The 21,795-nt window shown below is 37.6% G+C and overlaps 1 protein-coding gene across 2 annotated transcripts in view; it reads right to left on the bottom strand.

The window, feature by feature from the left end:
- Positions 1–2,270: 2,270 nt before the first annotated feature.
- The window catches only part of LOC132378058 (protein disulfide isomerase Creld1), a 52,297-nt gene continuing 32,772 nt past the window's right edge, over positions 2,271–21,795 (bottom strand). For both annotated transcript variants that reach the window (XM_059944723.1, XM_059944722.1), the window contains exons 7-11: positions 20,463–20,558; positions 16,749–16,832; positions 16,005–16,100; positions 4,922–5,062; positions 2,271–3,478 (exon numbers count right to left, since the gene is read on the bottom strand). In XM_059944723.1, the coding sequence (XP_059800706.1) occupies positions 3,261–3,478; positions 4,922–5,062; positions 16,005–16,100; positions 16,749–16,832; positions 20,463–20,558 (635 nt within the window). In that variant the 3' untranslated portion in view covers positions 2,271–3,260. The remainder of the gene's footprint in view (positions 3,479–4,921; positions 5,063–16,004; positions 16,101–16,748; positions 16,833–20,462; positions 20,559–21,795) is intronic.

Below are 21,795 nucleotides of genomic sequence, written 5' to 3'. Positions count from 1 at the left end.
ATGCCTTTTTTTAAAAAAAGTGGGATAAGCTCAAATTTAATTAAAATAAACAATTTCCAACCTTGTTCACCAAAAGGTCTACATTATGACATTATCTACATTGTTAACCAATATTGATCAGAGTTGATTTCAAACCCAACTGGGAAACTTCCAAAGTTGGGATTGTATTTCAGTAGTTCCCAATGATGAACCTGGATACATTACAAATGGTTGAATCATCAAATCAAATGCTGCAGATCACTTTGCATTGAACTTAATTAAGTCAGTTCTTATCTCTGATATTCAAATATTGTATGTTTATAGGAAAATACCAGGGAAATGAATGTCAGTGTCATATGCCAAATCAGAATCTGAGATGTTAACCACCAGTTTATCTAGCTAGCTCTAACAAGTAGTGTGCAACATAATTATGCACACAATTATAGATTGACTAACTGGAAATAAAAATTCAGGAAGTACAAACTGCAATATTCAAGGCTTATTGTCTTTAAATATACATTTTAATAACCTTTGTTGAAAATAGAAAGTTGCATCAAGCAGTCCAATGACATGTGATATGTCCTAGAATTCTGATGTAAACAGTATATTTTCAGAATGGATAGTCATGGGCCAAACTAGATCAGCTCTACTGACAGGGCGTGATCTTATTTTATCTTCACAAATAAACAAAGGCAATATCAGTGCAGATACAAAAGGCAATTTCAGTGCAGATACTTCCAACAACAGTTGTAACAGCTGCAATTAGGGTGCATATGTTTAACTATAAAACAACAGCACTAACTTTTGAGATCAAACATTAAAATAAAATATTACAGGTCTTATTTCCTTAAAAATAGGGAAAATAAATAATTAGAGCTTGTAGACCAACTCTATCACATAATCCTTGCGTTATTCGTTTGAATCAAAAATGAAGAAAAGTTCACTAAAATAGAACTTCGGTAATAGTTTTAACAAGGGGGCCCGTTAACAGAATTTAATATGCATCTCAATGATAAAACAATCTTTTGATTACGATCCCTCAATTTACCAATGTAAGAGAGCACACCAACATCCTATTAAAATGTATTTAGAATAATCAATTATGTTAGAAGATAACAAAAGGTAGACTTCAAAATCCTACAAGGATTTTGCTGTATCGCAGTATTAAACAAAAGATTTTGCAAACAAATCACATTAAATCTGATACAAATAAAATACAACAAAAATACAACACAGGAAATCAGAAATAAAACCTGCTGAAGATACAGAACAAATATGGGTGAAGAGATGAAAAATCATTGGTGACTTTTGTTGAGCACAAAAATAAAAGCTCTTTGCCCTTTTTCAGAAAATTAACTAAACTTTTCCCTTCACAGTTAATGATTGACATATCCATCATTTCATTTCTGATTATATCATAACTTATTTTCTGAGAATAAAACTTACAACACATTATCCCCAAATGACCATCAAGGCAGCGATAAAGACATAAATATAAAGCTATGAAATCTATATCTTGATGATACAAACCCAAGGAAATGACGTATGCATTCCTACAATTATGCATTATACCAAGTGACACAGTTGAGTGTCCTGAACCTATCTAATTTAGCTTTATATTGTGTGCAGAGTTACTGATTCTGCAGCCCATAGCTTGGGGAAATTACCACACAAAAAAAAAACAAATCAACCAAGTTGGTCTTGATATTCACTTGCCCTGCTGACCATCATCGAGTCATTTCCCCACAGTGGAATAGTTCACAAAGACTTATTCTCCACACATTACAAAGCTTTTAGGATCCATGAACTTTTAACCCAATAAGCCAGTTGCAATGGAGACATTACATAGAAAAGCAATAACACATTTAAATCAATGTTTAGGTAATAGAGAGATTAAATTATTTACAAAATCTGTAACAGTAAAACCAAAGCCTTTTTCAGTGCAAGGGTCAATCCCAGTTTATAGCAGCTCTGCCAGTTTTATTTAATGGATTAATATCAGAGAGAGACGATAGATAGAACTCCGAAAATACTCACTATTACAATTTCAACAGAGGCAATGATGATGCCAGTTTGCTTTTTTTGACCAAGCTTTCCAGATATGCTTTAAAAATATGCACACATTTTCCTCCAAAGAGAGCATCATACATTTCTTATTCAGTGTTAAACCCAATTGAGTCTGGCATGTTGCCCTTTCCATTTTAAAATTACAAGGTTACTTGTGTTCTCGCCTAGAAGGCAAGTACAATACAACATAATCATCTGTTTGTAAGATGGCTATTTAGCTTCACAGATGGTGTTAACAGATTCACCCCTTCCAACTGAATGACTTAAGGCCAATTCAGATTTTATCCTCTTCCTTTATTTGTTAGATAGCTAGTCATTACCTACCACATCATACTAATACTAACACTCAAATCCTGCAAACCCAACTGATACCTGTTGCTTAATCAGCATTTCAAAACTTAAGTTTTCATAACATGATCACTTCAGTGGGTTAAGGAAACAAATAAGTTACTAATAGAACATGATATCAACTGTGTGAGTTATCTTCTAACCAGTCCTCCATCAAAAAACCAAGGAACATATTGTTTTGCTAGTACAAAAACTTCAATGAGACCTGTATTCATTTAGTGCCTGACATTGATTATGTATTCAACTCCCATGTATTTAATATGACTTTTAACAGGAGAAGAAAATGCTTGAATGGGACCTCTAGGCTCAATCCAGTAGTCATAAACTTAAAGACATACAGAGTGGCATCAGATAATTAGCCAGCCCACTGTCAGTCAAGGAGTGAAAATTAGACACCAATAAGTTTATTTAACAAATCCATGGTCTACTTGACTGTACTTGGGCTAGTTTTCCAAAAATAATATGTTTTATAATTGGAAGCATGACTTACTTGAAAAGTAACTGAAATTTCTTCTCTGATAACTAAGCTTGTGGACCAAGCCCATGCAGCAGCATTTTGCAATAAATTAGTGGATTACTCAGAAAGTTACATCATTGTAAAATTTACCTAACCTCAGCATTCATGAAAAAGTACAAGCATGAGGGTTGTACTGACAGGGACACCTCACCATGCCTTCTGTTTTCAAACATGCAGTTTATGTTGAATTCATTATTGATAGATTGATATTTTATCCATAATTTCAAATTGTATTCTCAACCACCGGCTCTTCTAAAGCAGTCCACTGGGTAATAAGACAGTTTTTTTTTTGAGTCAACTATTACCACAGATAATTGTCTGATTGATTTTTCTTAAGTTATATTCCACATTATTTTCCTTTAAGAAATCCATCCACAAGACGGTCTGATTTCTCTGATAACCAGTACCCAGCAGTTGCTGCAATAGCTCCAATGAAGATAGAGGTGAAGACCATGTCTCCCTTTGCTGCAAGTGTTGCTAGCGCACATATGATGACACCAAAGAACATTTGCTGTAGGACTACCATCTCATCCTCAGTAACGTTGTCAAAGAGACCTTCTTCAGGGACTGCCATTTGAAGAAATGAAGAAAATACATTTAGTTCAAATTATTTTCTATTTCTTGCTTTATCCAGTTTCTCTTAGGCCTTGGTTCCCAGGGCTAACATGTTTAATATTAGATGGCACGCACTGAAGACGAGACGGGGTGGGTTCAAGGGAGATGCAATGGGAACGTTTTTTTTCCCCCACTCAGAGTCATGGATGCCTGGAATGCGCTGCCAGATATGATAGAGGCAAGTACATTTAGAGACCTTTAAGAGACATTTAGATAGGCACACTGATGTAAGGAAGATGAAAAGTATAGACGTGGTGTAGTTAGGAGGGATTAGTGTTTGGTGTTTATGATTTGCTTTTTTAGCTGGTTCAGCACAACACTGTGGGACAGATGGCCTGTTCCTGTGTGTACCATTCTATGACCCATGTCTTAAGTAGGCAAGATCAATGGGCTGAACTGCCTAATTCTACTCCAATATCTTATGGTCTAAATATTGAGTTGTTTATTGCCACATGTACCATTTCCATGAATGCACTTGAAGGAACTGTGTGACTACCATTTCATTCATAATTTGGTAGTTAGTAGTGAGGTAACGGCACTCATTGCTGATCTTAGGAAAAAGAACATGAGACAACAAAAATTATGTGGATTTTAATGTCTGTGTTAGGAGATATTGGTTATTAATGATTCTGTGGTACATGACAATTGTGATGCCATCAAGCAGACTGACCAGCCAGCCACATTAAATAATTAAGGATAATAAAAGGAAATAACAACACTTAAATAAGAATGGGATGTAAATGACAACAAAGGCAAAATATAGAATAATAAACTTATAGAAAACTAAAAACTTCACAATTTTGCAAGAATGTTGAAGGAATTTAAAAAAGTAGTAAGTTCAGTAGTGCAAAATAGTTTTGATCATTTTTAATAAAGTTTTATGTTTCTGTTGAGTATGCTACTGCATATACAGATGAATACTGCAATAATGAGACAAATGCCACAACCAGTGACCCAAATGAAGCAGTCAGGAAATCACTGGAAACAACTTTATGTATCCCCCTTTCAAACTCTGCAAGATATTTTTCCTTATAAAAAGGAGTTCGCATACCATTATTCTTGTTGCAAATTAAGAGCATTGATTATTGTGAAATAGACCATTTCCAACTGTTTTGTGCCAATACCAGCAAAAAGTTTGCCAAGGTTATGGATAAGTGTAGGATGATTGCCTTCTGCTTTATTTTTTAATCTGGTGAAGCGCACCTTTCCCTTTAGTTATCGATCTATGTGGATTTCTGGTACTTATTTCAATTAAAAGGTTTTCAACATTATTGATCGATGTTATGAGCTAACAAATTGAAAATTTGCTCTGCTGAAATGTTTAGAAAGGAATTTCTGCTATTGTAGTTTAGAATAAATTTGATTACTTTGGATCAAGAGAAAGGTAAAACTTACGAGACAGCTTGTCCTCAACACAAACACCGTTTTGTTTAGAATATCCCTCAATGCATCCACAAATATAGCTGCCATCTGTGTTTTTACACTCTTCATGTGCACCATTACAGATTGGTTTCTCACTGTTGCACTCATCGATATCTGCACAAAAAGATGTAAATTAACTGTTTAGATTGACTTATCCAGCTTCTAAAATGTCAAATCATTCCAGCTAAAATCAAATTTCTCTTTTTTGTAATTTTTTTTATTAAAGTTCATCATCAAACTTTCCATAAGATGTATTTCAGACATTGTACATATATCATATAATCATATGTATCACAAATCTCCACAAAGTGTTTATCTGAGGTATACACTCATAGAAAAGAGTGGAAAGAAAAAAACAAGCAAAGGGAAAGAACTATGTACAAGTAGGGAGTGATCTTTTTTTTAAACAACAGATTCATTGGTTTGTGAGAATAAAATCAGGCCTATGAGGCATTATGTAGTTAAACCATTTTCCCCAGTATGAATCAAATTGTTCCAGCTTATGATTAACAGATGCTGTTATCTTCTCCATTTTGTAAATGTTCATTGTAATTTCCATCCATGTATTTAAAGTTGGGCTCTCCTGTGATAACCATTTCCTAGTAAGAGTCTTTTTACCAGCTACCAACTGTATATTCATTAAATATTTATCTCTTTTCAACCATTCTTGACGTGTATATCCAAAACATATGGTGGTCTTGCACTCCAAGGGTATTTCACATTTAAAGATGTCTTGTAGGGCATTGTGTATCCCCCTCCAATAGTTTTTGATAACAGGGCAGTCCCAAAAAATATGATAATAATTTGCATTTTGATTTCCACAATTTCTCCAGCAAACAGAGAGGTTACTATCATAATGGGATTTCTGAGAGGGTGTAATAAAATATCTCATCAAGTTTTTCCAACCAAACTCCCTCCATTTCTGTGAAATGGTACACTTCCATTGATATCTCCATATTGTTGTCCATTCTTCCTCAGATATAATTATCCTTCCTTCCTTCTCTCATTTTGTTCTAATGTATGAAGTCGAATGTGTTTTAAGATTTGACAACCCCTTATACATGCTTGAAATGATTCTACTACCATAATCTGAATTATATACTTTTCTAAAGAGCTCTATCAAGCATGTATCTGCCTTGGTTACATTTTTGTATCTTATTAACATATTGTCGCATCTGTAAATACTGATAAAAATCTTGTTTTTCTAGTAAGTGTTTCTCTTTAAGCATTTCAAAACTGAACAGTGTTCCTTCTTTCATTATGTTGCAAAGAACTGTTATTCCTTTAGCTGTCCAGTCCTTAAATCTAGCATCCAATTTATTTGGTGTAAAATCCAAGTCATATGCACACACCATTTACGAATTGCAATATCTCCCTCTAGATTATATTCTTTTATAGTAGTTTTCCATATTTTAAGAGTCAATTTCACCCATGGGTTATCAATAGTATTTATGTACCTTTGCACGTTGTTATCAGTCAAAATTGCTTGTATGGGGATGGGAAGTACCCACTCTTCAATGTTTTTCCATTGAGCATCATATGATGGGTTGCACCAACATATCACAGCTCTCAACTGTGCTGCAAAATAATAATCTCTAAGAGAAGGTCGGCCCCATCACCCTTTTCCTTTGCTAATTGCAAAGTTTTGAGATGAACTCTAGGTCTTTTACCCTGCCAAATATACCTTGATAGCATCTTGTTCCATTCATTGAATTGATTTTGATTAATCTCTATTGGTAGGGTCTGAAAGAGATATAACAGTATGGGCAGTATATTCATTTTAATAGACTCAATCCTTGAACTGAGACTGAAAAAAAGACTCAGGTTCCATCTTGCCACATCTTCCTTAATTTTTTTATATAAAGGCTGATAATTACATTCTGATAATTTTGCCAAATCTTTTGGCATAATGATGCCCAAATATTTGAAAGATTCTGTGTGCCTTGCCCAGGGGTATCAACTTTCAATTTCTCTTGGTGGGCTATAGTAATATGAAAGTAATTAGGTTTTATCTATGTTGATCTTGTATCCTGATAATTGACCATATTGTTCAAAAGATTGCATCAATTTAGGTAAAGAGTATGTTGGTTGCCCTAGATAGATCAAAATGTCATCCGCATAACAAGCCAATTTATGGTCCGTCCCTTTAATAGTAACCCCCCTGATATCTTCATTTTGTCTGATGTATTGAGCTAATTGTTCCAGATATAACGTGAAGAGTAGCGATGACCATGCGCAACCCTGTCTCGTGCCCCTTTCTAGGGTAAGAGTATTTGATAAATATCCATTGATTTTAATCCTAGCAGTAGGATTGTCATATAGTGTCTGTATAGTTTTAATAATTGTGTCTTGGAAACCAAATCTATGTAAAACTCTGTAAAGAAAATTCCAATTAACCAAATCAAATGCTTTTAAAGCATCTAAGCTTATCACTATTGCTTCGATTTTATTTTTTTGTATATGATCCATAATGTGAAGTGTCCTTCGTATATTGTCTTGTGTCTGGCGTTGTCGTATAAAACTTGTCTGATCGTTACATATCAGTATGGGTAGAAACTCCTCTAATCGTTTGGCCATGATGGAGGTAAATAACCTATAACCTACCATAGATTCCAGACTACAGAGCACACCTGATTAAAAGCCGCACGCTCTAATTTTAGAAAGAAAATCAATTTTGTACTTGTACAAGCCGCACCGGATTTTAAGCCGCAGGTGTCCCACGTTGTAATATGAGATATTTACACAGAAAGATATTACACGTGAGGATTTTTTAACTTTTAATTAAATCCGTATGGTAACATAAACAAATATATATTGCAAATGCTTTTTTTCGAACAGTGCCTGTAACACAGCTACTTTTAAATATACATACGTATCGGTAACACACAAATTACGTTGCATATACTTTTTTACTGAACAGTGCACGAACAACATTCCAATATCTCCTAACGACTGGTAAAAAAATATCTATACTGCAGCCTACCAGGAAAAGTTATTGATCGCCTTCTTCATCTTCCTCCTGTGCACTAAAACCATCAAAGTCCTCTTCTTCAGTGTCCGAATTGAATAACCTCAGGATCTCGTCACTCACTTCAGTCTCTTAGTTGTCGCTCTCACTTGAGCGCACGCGGTCCTCTTCATCATGCAGCAGTCCAGCCTTTCGAAACCCGTTGGTGATGGTGGATGTTGTGACACGGCTCCACGCATTTAGGATCCACTGGCAGACTTAAGTTAAAGATGCTCTTCGCATGCGTCCTGTTTTGGTAAAGGATTTCTCGCCGCTCGTCATCCAAGCCTCCCACTCAACGCGCAGCGCCACTTTAAATGCCCGGTTCACGCTGATGTCCAGTGGCTGCAAATACTTCATGGTGCCCCCAGGAATCACAGCTGGAATTGAGTTTGTACTCTTGATGGCAGCTTTCACTGAACTTTCATTGTTAGCCGCTTAAAAATCACCATCGGTGGAAGCTTTAGTCCGGATGCTGTGCAGCTCAGAACACAAGTAAAATGCATTCTCTCATGGCCACTTGTTTTCAGTGTGATGGACGAGTCACCTTTTTTATTAACAGCCCGAGTGAGAGGCAGGTCAAACGTCAAAGGTACTTCATCCATATTTATGATATCATCTGGCCCGATGGAATCCTCCGCTATCTTTGTTTGAGTGAATGTGCGGAAGTTAGCAAGCTTTTCCTCGTGGTCGGGAGGGAGCTGCTGACACAGAGTCGTGCGTACCCTGACGGACAGGCCTTTTCGTCTCATAAATCTAAAACACCACGATGGCCCACCTCTAAAATCTTCGATTTTCATTTTGGTGGCGATTGCTTTAGCCTTCAGTCTGATCTACATGGTGGAAACACCGTGGCCGCCTGCTCTCTGTGTGTTAACCCAGTCTTCAAGAAAGTTTTCAAGTTCGGGCCATCTGCTATGATTACCTCTGAAAGCTTTTGTCGTCTTTTTGCATTGACTCAGTTCTTCACGCTGGCGTCTCCACATCGATTCATTTATGCCAAGATTATGTGCAGCAGCTCGATTTCCTTCTTCAACCGCCAGATTGATCGCCTTTAACTTAAAAGCTGCATCATATGCTTTTCTTCGAGTGTTTTCCATGTTGATGAGGGTGAGTACAAATGACTGATTTACAATAATTTAATTGTGAAAGTGCGCTTGATTTATCGTACAATTTCATTGGACCTCTGTGAACTACTCATCAATTTTATTGGTCTACTGTTACGAGGCAAAATGTTTTTGGCGGCATGAAAAAAAAACATGCATCAGCCGCACCGTAGTATAGGCCGCAGTGTTGCCACAGTGTTCAAAGCGTGGGAAAAAAGTAGCGGCTTATAGTCTGGAATTTACGGTACATTAAGAATGGATATTGGTCTAAATGACCCACATTCCATTTTATCCTTCCCTTCTTTCGATATAGCCGAGATTATCACTTCCTTCCAAATGGGTGGCATTTGTGCCTTTTTTTAAGAGCCCAGTTCAGTATGGGGAGTAAAACAGGAATTAACTCATTTCTAAATTCTTTGTACCACTCTGCCGTATACCCATCTGATCCTGGTGACTTGCTTAATTTAAGCCTAGTAATTGCGGCTTTTAATTCAACTTCAGTTATGTCAGCAGTCCATATAACCATATAACAATCACAGCACGGAAACAGGCCATCTTGGCCCTCCTAGTCTGTGCCGAACCCTTAATCTCACCTAGTCCCACCTACCCGCACTCAGCCCATAACCCTCCACTCCTTTCCTGTCCATATACCTATCCAATTTTACCTTAAATGACACAACTGAACTGGCCTCTACTACTTCTACAGGAAGCTCATTCCACACAGCTATCACTCTCTGAATAAAGAAATACCCCCTCGTATTTCCCTTAAACTTCTGCCCCCTAACTCTCAAATCATGTCCTCTCATTTGAATCTCCCCTACTCTCAATGGAAACAGCCTGTTCATGTCAACTCTATCTATCCCTCTCAAAATTTTAAATACCTCGATCAAATCCCCCCGCAACCTTCTACGCTCCAATGAATAGAGACCTAACTTGTTCAACCTTTCTCTGTAACTTAATTGCTGAAACCCAGGTAACATCCTAGTAAATCGTCTCTGCACTCTCTCTAATTTATTGATATCTTTCCTATAATTTGGTGACCAGAACTGCACACAATATTCCAAATTTGGCCTTACCAATGCCTTGTACAACTTTAGCATTACATCCCAACTTCTGTACTCAATGCTTTGATTTATAAAGGCCAGCGTTCCAAAAGCCCTCTTCACCACCCTATCTACATGAGACTCCACTTTCAGGGAACTATGCACAGTTATTCCTAGATCTCTCTGTTCCTCTGCATTCCTCAATGCCCTACCATTTACTCTGTATGTTCTATTTGGATTAATCCTGCCAAAATGTAGAACCTCACACTTCTCAGCATTAAACTCCATCTGCCAACGTTCAGCCCATTCTTCTAACCGGCATAAAATCTCCCTGCAAGCTTTGAAAATCCACCTCATTATCCACAACACCTCCTACCTTAGTATCATCGGCATACTTACTAATCCAATTTACCACCCCATCATCCAGATCATTTATGTAAATTACAAACAACATTGGGCCCAAAACAGATCCCTGAGGCACCCCGCTAGTCACCAGCCTCCATCCCGATAAACAATTATCCACCACTACTCTCTGGCATCTCCCATCTAGCCACTGTTGAATCCATTTTATTACTCCAGCATTAATACCTAACGACTGAGCCTTCTTAACTAACCTTCCATGTGGAACTTTGTCAAAGGCTTTGCTGAAGTCCATATAGACTACATCCACTGCCTTACCCTCGTCAACATTCCTCGTAACTTCAAAAAATTCAATAAGGTTTGTCAAACATGACCTTCCACGCACAAATCCATGCTGGCTACTTCTAATCAGATCCCATCTATCCAGATAATTATAAATACTATTTCTAAGAATACTTTCCATTAATTTACCCACCACTGATGTCAAACTGACAGGTCTATAATTGCTAGGCTTCCTTCTAGAACCCTTTTTAAACAATGGAACCACATGAGCAATACACCAATCCTCCGGCACAATCCCCGTTTCTAATGACGTATTAAAGATCTCCGTCAGAGCTCCTGCTATTTCTACACAAACTTCCCTCAAGGTCCTGAGGAATATCCTGTCAGGACCCGGAGATTTATCCACTTTTAAATTTCTTAAAAGCGCCAGTACCTCCACCTCTTTAATTGTCATAGGTTCCATAACTTCTTTACTTGTTTCCCACACCTTAGACAATTCAATATCCTTCTCCTTAGTGAATATCGAAGAGAAGAAATCATTCAAAATCTCTCCCATCTCCTTCGGTTCCACACATAGCTGACCACTCTGATTCTCTAAGGGGCCAATTTTATCCCTCACTATCCTCTTGCTTTTAATATAGCTGTAGAAACCTTTCGGATTTACTTTCACCTTATGTGTCAAACCAACCTCGTATCTTCTTTTAGCTTTTCTAATCTCTTTCTTAAGATTCCTTTTACATTCTTTATATTCCTCGAGCAATTCCTTTACTCCATGCTGCCTATATCTATTGTAGACATCCCTCTTTTTCTGAACCAAATTTCTAATATCCCTTGAAAATCGTGGTGCTCTCAAACCTTTAACCTTTCCTTTCACCCTAACAGGAACATAAAGATTCTGTACCCTCATAATTTCACCCTTAAATGACCTCCATTTCTCTATTACATCCTTCCCATAAAACAACTTGACCCAATCCACTCTCTCTAAATCCCTTCGCATCCCCTCAAAGTTAGCCTTTCTCCAATCAAAAATCTCAACTCTAGGTCCAGTCCTGTCCTTCTCCATAATTATATTGAAGCTAATGCTATTGTGATCACTGGACCCGAAGTGCTCCCCAACACATACATCTGTCAGCTGACCTATTGCATTCCCTAACAGGAGATCCAACACTGCCCCATCTCTAGTCGGTACTTCTATGTATTGTTGCAAAAAACTATCCTGCACACATTTCACAAACTCTAAACCATCCAGCCCTTTTACAGAATGAGCTTCCCAGTCTACGTGTCATCCTTCTATTTTGTTCTTCGCTTAAAGTGGCTAACTAGAGAATTCAAGAAGGTGTCAATTTGGGTTATGCTTCCCCCTGGAACTTTGGAATATAGAGTTTTGCAAAACACTTCGAAAGCTTCTTGAATTTCACTTAGCTTATTTTTTTTTAATCATTTTTGTTCTTGGATCCCCTAATTCTATGAATTATATTTTCTGCCATCTTTTTTTTTCAGTTTCCACGCCAGTATTTTCATAGATTTCAATCCACTTTCATAATGTCTGTTTCAGAAACATTAAGTTTTTCCTGATTTCGCGTAGTCAAATTATTTATTTCATTCCTAATTCTTTTAATTTCTCCTAATGTATCCTGTGCCAAATTCAATTTGTTTTTTCTCTAGTTCCTTCAGCCTATTTTGTAATTCCTCTAATGTTTTATTCCTTATTTTTTTCTTATATGAAGATATCGCTATAATTTTCACTCTTAAGACTGCCTTCAGAGTATCCCATAAAATGGGAGGTGGAACCTCTCTATTATCATTAAATTCCAAGTACAGACCAATTTCTTTTTTAATTTGTTCCTTAAAATACGGATCATTGAGTAGACTTGAATTTAGTTTCCAAATAGTATTCTTTGGTTGTAGGTCAAAATCAACAGATAGATATATAGGTGCATGGTCACTTACATCTATTGTCCCAATTCCACAGGTGTTTATTTTGTCTTTGTCTTTTCCAAATGTTATGCAATACTCTATTCTTGTATATACAGAATGCGGAGCAGAATAATGAGTATAATCCCTTCTGTGAGGGAACAGGTCCCTCCATATATCAATTAAACCAACATCCTCAAAAAGTGTATTAACTTTCTTATGTAAAGACTTTGTTTCATAGGTTTTTCTATTGGAAGAGTCTAACTTCGGTTGTAATTGTAAATGTAAGTCTCCCCCACGTATCAGGAGACCTTCTGTTTCCGTTACCATAATATCAGTAATTTTCTGAAAGAAACCAATATCACTTCCTGGGGGTGCGTATATATTCAATAGAGTAACTGAATTGCTGTCTATGTTCCCCCTTACCAGAATATATCTGCCCTCTTTATCACCAATTTTGAATACTTTTTCAAAATTTAGCTTACTTGAGATAAGAATAGCAACTCCTCTCATATGTCCTGATTTATATGAGGAGAAAAACAGATTAGTGAAGCCCATTCTCTTTAGTTTTTTATGCTCATTATCACTTAAATGAGTTTCCTGTAAATATACTACATGGGCTTGTTCTTTTTTCATTTTGGATAAAATTCTCTTATGTTTGATTGGATTTAATTGCCCATTGACATTAAAAGAAATGAATTTTACCTTGTCCTTAGCCATCTGTATTTATCTGTCAATGTATCATTGAAATTAGAATAAAACTTAATCGATCTACTCCTTGAACAAATAAGAACTAAGAAATGGAAATAATAACAAAAATGGCAACGAACGTGTGACTCCAAGGCTAAGGTCTCTAGTAGATGACCCTGCGTTGAGCTAGAGGAAATGTCTAGCTGTGGGAGATAACCCCTCCTACTTGTGAGTTGAGGGCCCCCATTGCAGTATTCATAAAAGTCAGTGAACAAAAGATTTCCCTGTGTACTCCTCTTATATATACAAACCCCATTTCCAGAAAAGTTAGGATATTTTCCAAAATGCAATAAAAACAAAAATCTGTGATATGTTAATTCATGTGAACCTTTATTTAACTGACAAAAGTACAAAGAAAAGATTTTTGATAGCTTTACGGACCAACTTAATTATATTTTGTAAATATACACAAATTTAGAATTTGATGGCTGCAACACACTCAACAAAAGTTGGGACAGAGGCATGTTTACCATTGTATTACATCACCTTTCCTTTTAATAACACTTCTTAATTGTTTTGGAACTGAGGATACTAATTGTAGTAGATTTGCAATTGGAAATTTTGCCCAGTCTTGTTTGATATAAGACTTCAGCTGCTCACCAGTCCATGGTCTCCATTGCCTGATTCTCTTCTTCATGATGCGCCATACATTTTCAATAGGAAACAGATCTGGACTGGCAGCAGGCCAGTCAAGCACACGCACTCTGTGTCTACAAAGCCAAACTGTTGTAGTCCATGCAGAATGTGGTCTGGCATTGTCCTGCTGAAATAAGCATGGATGTCCCAGGAAGAGACGTCGCCTTGATGGCAACATATGTCTCTCTAAAATCCTAATAAACGCCTCAGAGTCAATGGTACCTTCATGTACATGCAACTCACTCATACCATGGGCACTGATGCACCTCCATACCATCACAGATGCTGGCTTTTCACCTTATGCTGATAACAATCAGGATGGTCGTTCTCATCTTTGGCACGGAGAACTCGACTCCCATTTTTTCCGAAAACTCGCTGAAACGTGGACTCATTTGACCACAGCACATGGTTCCAAAGTCTTTCGGTCCATCTGAGATGAGCTCGGGCCCAGAGAACGCACCAGCATTTCTGCATTGAGTTGGTGTATGGCTTCCTCCTTGCGTAATACAGTTTCAAGTGATCTTCCCTCTAGGTCAAGCAGTTTACCTTCTTGGTGATGTAATATTTTTATTGTCTTACTCAGTATCCGTTCCACGTTTTGAACGCGATCTTCCACCTTCTCGAGTCTCTGCTACCGCTATTTTTTGATTAACGCTGGTGAGCTCTGACTTAATATCACTGAGCTGCTGCTTTATATCTTTCTGGACCTCTATTATTTCTTTCAGGATTTCGAACATATTCGCTGCTTCACCTGAGCAAGGCCCAGCGTCCTCCTCGCTAGCACACAGTCGGGTAGGAGAGCCACTCGCTGCACTCTCGGACACAGGCTCCACAGTGTCGCTTTTTTTATTTCCATTCCTTTTCCCCATTCTTGCCCCTCTTTTCAGTTCAAATATTTTTTGAAAAATATATTAGTTGATGGGTTAACGGGGCTTAATACACGTTTTTCCAGAGGAGCTAGTGACTTAAGCTGCCATTCTCGACGATGACATCACTGGAAACCCTAAAATCAAATTTCAGTACTGTACAACTTCCTTTATGTTGTTACCCTCACATTTTAAACTGCTGCAGCTACTGGGATAATGATCATTTTTGGTCTGCTCCTTTCATTAACTGTGGTTGAGGTAACCAACTATTACACAACCTGTACTTAGTTTATCAAACAGGAACAACCAATGCTACCAACTTCACAGAGCTATTTTAAATTCTGTGCTGCTACTCAGCGACAAGAGTTGCAACACCTTTAACTAAGCTGAGCAAGTTGCCCAACTTTCTTTTATATATACACAGAAATGAGAAAACGATACTATGCATTGAAAAGTCTTGTTCAAGCATGAAAAGGGGCCAGAAGTAATAACTCGGGATTCCTTCAAATTTCATTTTCATCTATGATACAGCTATTAAAAAAGTAATGCTTACTTGCATCTTAAACTTAACAAATGATTTCTATCATACAGGATAAAGCCATCCGTAGCAGTTGTCTGCAGAGTTATTAGCATTTGGCCCTCATCTCCTGTACTTCTAAGTGATCTATTGGAAGCTATATGATGAAGGCATTGAGTCAGAGTTAAAAATGGGGAAATAGGCCCCAAAAACCAAATGGTTCATGCCAACCAAGGAATCTATTCATGCTAGTCATATTTGCCCAGGTTTGGCCCATAATCCTCTAAACCATTCCTATACATGAACCCATCCAAATGTCCTTTAAAGATGTAATGATACCCATCTACCACTTTTGCTAGCAGTTCATTTTAGTGTGCATGAAAAGCTTGCTTCATTTTTTCCCTTTAAACTTTTTCCCTCCGAGGTAGAACATTGGACTAGCAAAGAATTCCCGAATCTGATGCTGGATCAGATTGCTGCTGGCTCCTCTGATAGACTTCTCTAACTTACTGGACCTTCTGAACCTCTTCATGCTTCCTAATAGACCTGCACAAATACTAGAATGCTGTACTTACCCAGACACTTGGCTCCCTCCATCCGATAGCCTTTATTACACTTCTTACACCTACTGGGTCCAGCTCCCATGCAGGTCAAACAGGCTTTGTCACAACCTGGAATTAGAACAAGGGTACCATTTAAAAAAAAGAGAACATTACACTGCATTATTCAAGAAGTGCTAAGTTAATAACTGAATACATCAGATATTTATTTAGTTTTCATTGCAATTCTCTCAGACTCTGGAAGTTGATCCAGCACTGATGAACGGAAGATTAGGAGCAGAAAAGGATGACCTAATGGATTTAATAAAATTATATGGCAAAACTGACATTTTGATTATTTTATTTAGAGTTACAGACAGGATAGGTCCTTCCAGCCCTTCAAGCCACACCCCTCAGCAACACTTGACTTAACCCTAGCGTAATCACAGGACAATTTACAATGACCAATTAACCTACTAAACAGTACATCTTTGGTCCAAGAAGAAAACCCATGTATTACACAGGGAGGGTGTATAGACTCCATGCAGATGACATTGGAATTGAACTCCGAACTCCAACACCCCAAGTTGTAATACACCATGCTGTTCACTGTGCTACCGGGCACCACATGAGGGTCACATATTCTTGTCTGAGATCACTAAAATGTTTAGGTCAATCATGTGAGAATTATCTGTAGCAGCAGTAAGATTACACAGCAAAATCAAACAGCAGTTGGTAAAATTATTTAATAGGTATCACAGAGCCAAGAAGAACACTGACCTCTGCAGTCATAGGAGCCTTCTGTGTTCACACAATACTGACCAGCCTTGCAGCTCCGTAGCTCTGTGTCACACTCATCAACATCTGAATGTCAAGAAAGAGCAACGTATTAGGCTTCTTTTGAAATTAAAGGAATTAAAAAATGTTTTACAAATTGGGTTTAGACACCTCATGTGGATTTCTGGGCACATTTCTGAGAATCTTCAATTTCCTAGCTTAGGTTTGCACCATAATGTTTACCATGCACAAATATAGCCTATTAGTAATAATCACTTACTGTGCCTTGAAAAAGTATTCAGACCCCACAACTATTTTAACATTTTATTGTCTTGTTTTCTAAATTTAAAATATATTGACATAGGATTTTTGAGCTAATCAACAAAACATTGTGCATCATGTCAAATCAAAAGAAAAATTACAAAACCTGTCAAAAATTTTCTAAAAGTTTTTTAAAAAATCTTGAGGCTGAAGAAATATTCATCCCCTCTGTAATTACTATACTAACTTTCCTCGGATGCAATACCGCACATTACCTTACTAACTCACCTGGATGTAGAAAATTGGAGGATCACCTGAGTAAATACTCCCCTCACTGTAAGGTCAAATAGTATGGCAGACTATAAATGGACCAAATCAAAATGAATCTAAAGAGCATTCCAGACAAGTCAGGGAAATGATAACAGAGAAGCACAAATCTGGGGAAGGATATACAGACCATCTCAAAGGCACTGAACATACCTTGAAGCTTAATGCAGTTCATTGCAAAAGTGGAAAAAAATTTCATCTTGTCTAGGTGAGGCCACCCCTCTAAACATAATAGCCTCTCTTACAATTGCCAATCTTCTCTGGTAACTGTGACGCCAACAGTCGCTCTGAATACACTGCAGGAGTCAGAGGCTGCAACTGGAGATAAAGTTCACGGCTCCACGATCTCAAAGACCTTGCACAAAAAGGGTATTTATGGATGAATGGCAAGGAGGAAACCCTGGCTTGATGGAAAAAAAAGCATTACCTAAAAGATACTGTAAAGATATGGAAGAAGATTTTGTGGTCGGGTAACACAAAAGTGGAACATTTTGACTTCAACACCAAGTGATATGTGTGGCATAAATACTGCACATCACCCAAATAACACCATCCGCACTAGAAAGTATGGTGCAGATGGCATCATACTATGAGGATGCTTTTCAACAGCAGGCACTGGAAATCTGGTCAGGATTGATGGGAAGATGAATCCTGCTTAATACAGAGAGATCCGGGATAAAAGCTTGCTAGCATCTGCCAGAAGCCTTAAACTGGAAAGGATGTTTGACTTTCAGCATGACAACAAGCCAATGCATACTGCCAGAGCATTCAGGCTTCAACTATAGAAAATTGATGTCCTTGAGTGGCCCAGGGTCCCGACCTTAACCCAATCAAATACCTCTGGCAAGACCGCAAGATTGCTGTTCACCGTCACTCGCTATCTAACCTGGCACAGTTTGAACAATTTTGCAAGGAGGAATGGACAAATCTTGCTCCATCACATTGTGCAAAGATAATAGAGGCTTATCCAAAAAGGTTATTGGCTATAAAAAATGCAAGAGGTGGTTCAACTAAGTACTGAGCAAAGGGGGATGAATACTTTTGAACTGTTGATATTTCAATTTTTGAATTTTTATTTTTTCATGCTTTACAATTTTCCCTCTTTGAGCTCTACTGTAGAAAAAAAAGCATGTGATTCACAAATAAAAATTCTGTGTTAAATGGATCAAAGTCCTGCTTGTAATACTCATTTATATGAACAAAGGGTTGGGGCTGAATACTTTTACAAGGTACTGTATAATGTGCTGTAAACAGTCAGGAATTCAAACAGAACCAGATATTTATAGGATAGGAGGTAGTGAACTAACTCATTATGCTAGTGCTTTTTTTGAGAAATAAGATTACTTAATACAAATTCTGTTCTGTCCCACAACCCCAAATCAATTCTTCAAATGCTTAACTATACTTCCCTTCAAAGATGCAGCAGCATTTTTCCCCAAGTGGCTAAGAGACACAAGTTGCAACTGCAGGAATCCAAACAGAACATCTTGTCTGATACTTGTTGATAACAGCCTTCAAAGACTTGCGATGAGTAGACACAAGGATGGGTGGCAGATGAAATTTATTGTTACATTCGGTTGGGAGAATTAGAAGAGGATTATCAATTGGAGACCACAATTCTAAAAGACCGTAACATACAGGAGCAGAATTAGGCCTTATGGCCTATCGAGTCTTCCCCATTCCATCACTGCTGATTTATTATCCCTCTCAACTCCATTCTTCTGCATTCTCCCCGTAACTTTTGATGCCATGACCATCAAGAACCTATCAACTGTCGCTTTAAGTATACTCAATGACTTAATCTCCACAGCCTTCAGCTGAAATGAACTCCACAGATTCACCATGGTTTAATTTCTTGCAGGCACTCACAGCAAACACAAAAAAAACACAACTGAATCAATGAAAAACTACAAACAAGGACATGAAACCAATTTGACATAGACAACAAATTGCATTGCACCTTAGACATTCTCAAATTTTAGATGCACATCAATCAACTGGTTTGTTCTAATCCATTTTCATTGTTACACCTGCAAACAGATATGTCAAACAGGAATTTCCCTTCTGTGAAAACTCTGAGTTTGACAATCATTTTAAGAGTGTCACCAATTCTTTGATCTGCAATTCCACCCTTCTCCACACAGAGAAGCACAGAGAAGTTTTTGGGTAGGAAGGACAGATCTGGGACTGACAATCCAAATGATTTACTGAAAATGGCAGGTTAAATTAAGAAAGTGGTCAAAAGAGTGTGATATCCTGGATCTTATTAATAAATACTTACAGGAACAAGGTAGTAATGATGAAAATTTATAGGACACTGATTTCAGCCACAATTGCAGAACTCTGCCCAGTTCTGGGTACTACAATTTAGGGAAGATCTCAAGTGCTTAAAGGAATGCACAAGGCAGAAATTATTTCTGGGATGAGAGAATTTAATTGCAGTGTGTATATAAACTGTACTAGATAAGTTGGAGTTGTTCTGCTTGAAAAACAAGAGGTTGCATGGCAGCCTAACAGGGGTTTTTCTTTAAATCAAGGAGGATATAGAGAAGATATTCCCTTTCGCAGAGGGGGCAAAGAATGAAAACAATTAGCAAAAGAACAAAACCTAACAGGAGACTTTCAAAGTGCTCAAGCATTCAATTGAAGTGCTCAAAATGGAACTAGATGTTTTTAAATGAACAAAGGCTGTATTTTTGGGAGAGGAGCAGGGAACAGCACTAGCCTGTAAATACTGATCTTCTATTAGCAGTGTGGAAATGCAGAGCTCTGGACAAAAACTTAAAATTACAACTTCCACTATTTTACATTGTGCTTAACTGTATGAAGTGTGGTGTTGTGTATCTTAAGTTTACGAAGTTCCTCATGGAAAATAAACTGAATTGAAGATAAACTACTTACCCGATTGTCAGTTCAGGGATATTTGTGCTCTGCCACTGGATTCATTGTTGTCAAAGGGCAAAGCAGAACAGAAGGAGCAAGGTAACTTCTTTTTCAGCAATTTAACTAACAAATTAAATGTTTTGGAATAGTTACTAGCCCCACCCCACTTTTTATGCTGTCAATTCAAATTCATCAGGATGCTACATTTAGCCTTCAAGCACGAGAATCCCAAGGATAAGTGATTACCTAAGCATTTGTCTTCATGAAAGAACCAACCAACTCTGCATTCTTGACATTTATAGTCCTCAGGACCTGTGCACTTCTTGCAGGATTTGTAGCATTCTGGAATACAGCAAGCAACAGAACACATTATTGGTTAGCCTTTAACCAGGCCTCGTTAAGACACAAATGGTGAGCATTAAATTAACACAAAAAACTGCTGAATAGAGCACAACGCATACTGAGAGTGAAATATGCTCTGATATCTAGACGATGCCACTTATAAAATTGTGCTAGTTTCATCTGTGCTGCTTCAGGTGTCACGGGCTACAAATAATTAGATATGATGCACTTTAACTAAATTTCCAGATTACATAAATGGGATTATTTTACTGTCTTAAAACTCACAGGTTTGTACAACAGTGAGAAATGTAAATTGTGTATAATAGTCACATGGCATTTCATAAAAGTCCACCAAATAGAGGGAGGAAAAATAAGAGAGGGTTTGAAATAGCCAATGGGCCAAATTGTTAAAGCAAGCAACATTTATGACAAACTTACTTTGAGCTTTGAAATTTGCATTAGTACAAGGGTACAATTCAAGGAATAGTTCCATCTTTGAGAAAGTAAAAAAGGATGGCAAAGAATGGCTTGACTAACAAAAGATGGTATCAGCAAAGGAACAAGGCTCAATGAGCTCTGGAAACTAGTAGGTGACCAGTGAGATCAAAGGGAAAAAGTGTTTCAACTATCAAATTAGGAGAGAGAGAACAACCATTAAAAAAAAACAAGGCTAACAAGACAGGGCAGGAGGAAGAGAACCATGTCAAACCATAATCACTAAAATCATGATTTGTCACCTTTGTTAAGTACTGCTATTTTGGATTGGATGCAACCAAATTACAGATGGCCTCCATTTTTCAAACATTTGCTTTGTGACACCTTGCTGTTATGAAAGACCTACATTAGTTACTTGTTTTCTCTAACAGACGTGTTTTTACTGTTATGAAAAAGGCAGCGCGCTCCCCGAGCAGCCAAGCTCCTCCCCCGGAACTGCATTCTACCCGCCATAGCTTAAACGCGTGCCTGTGAGCATCTGTGCTTTATGTCGATTTATTTTGTGCATCCGTCAGCAAGGGGAGTTCTAAGGTATCGGAAAAACCTAAGAGCTCGTAAGGGTGTTACTCTTAGCGTAAAACTAGACATAATTAAGCGTTTCGATTGTGGTGAACAAAGTAAGGACAACGTCCACACGTTGAACTGGCCTGCGTCCACCATTCACACTACAGTATTTATACGCAGAGAGAAAGAATCTTGAAAGCTGATGATGTTACTGTTGGTTCTGCTCATAGCAAAGTGT

The sequence above is a fragment of the Hypanus sabinus genome, chromosome 19 (assembly GCF_030144855.1).
Source record: "Hypanus sabinus isolate sHypSab1 chromosome 19, sHypSab1.hap1, whole genome shotgun sequence".
Lineage (NCBI taxonomy): Eukaryota > Metazoa > Chordata > Chondrichthyes > Myliobatiformes > Dasyatidae > Hypanus > Hypanus sabinus.
This window is presented reverse-complemented; position numbering and strand designations above follow the sequence as displayed.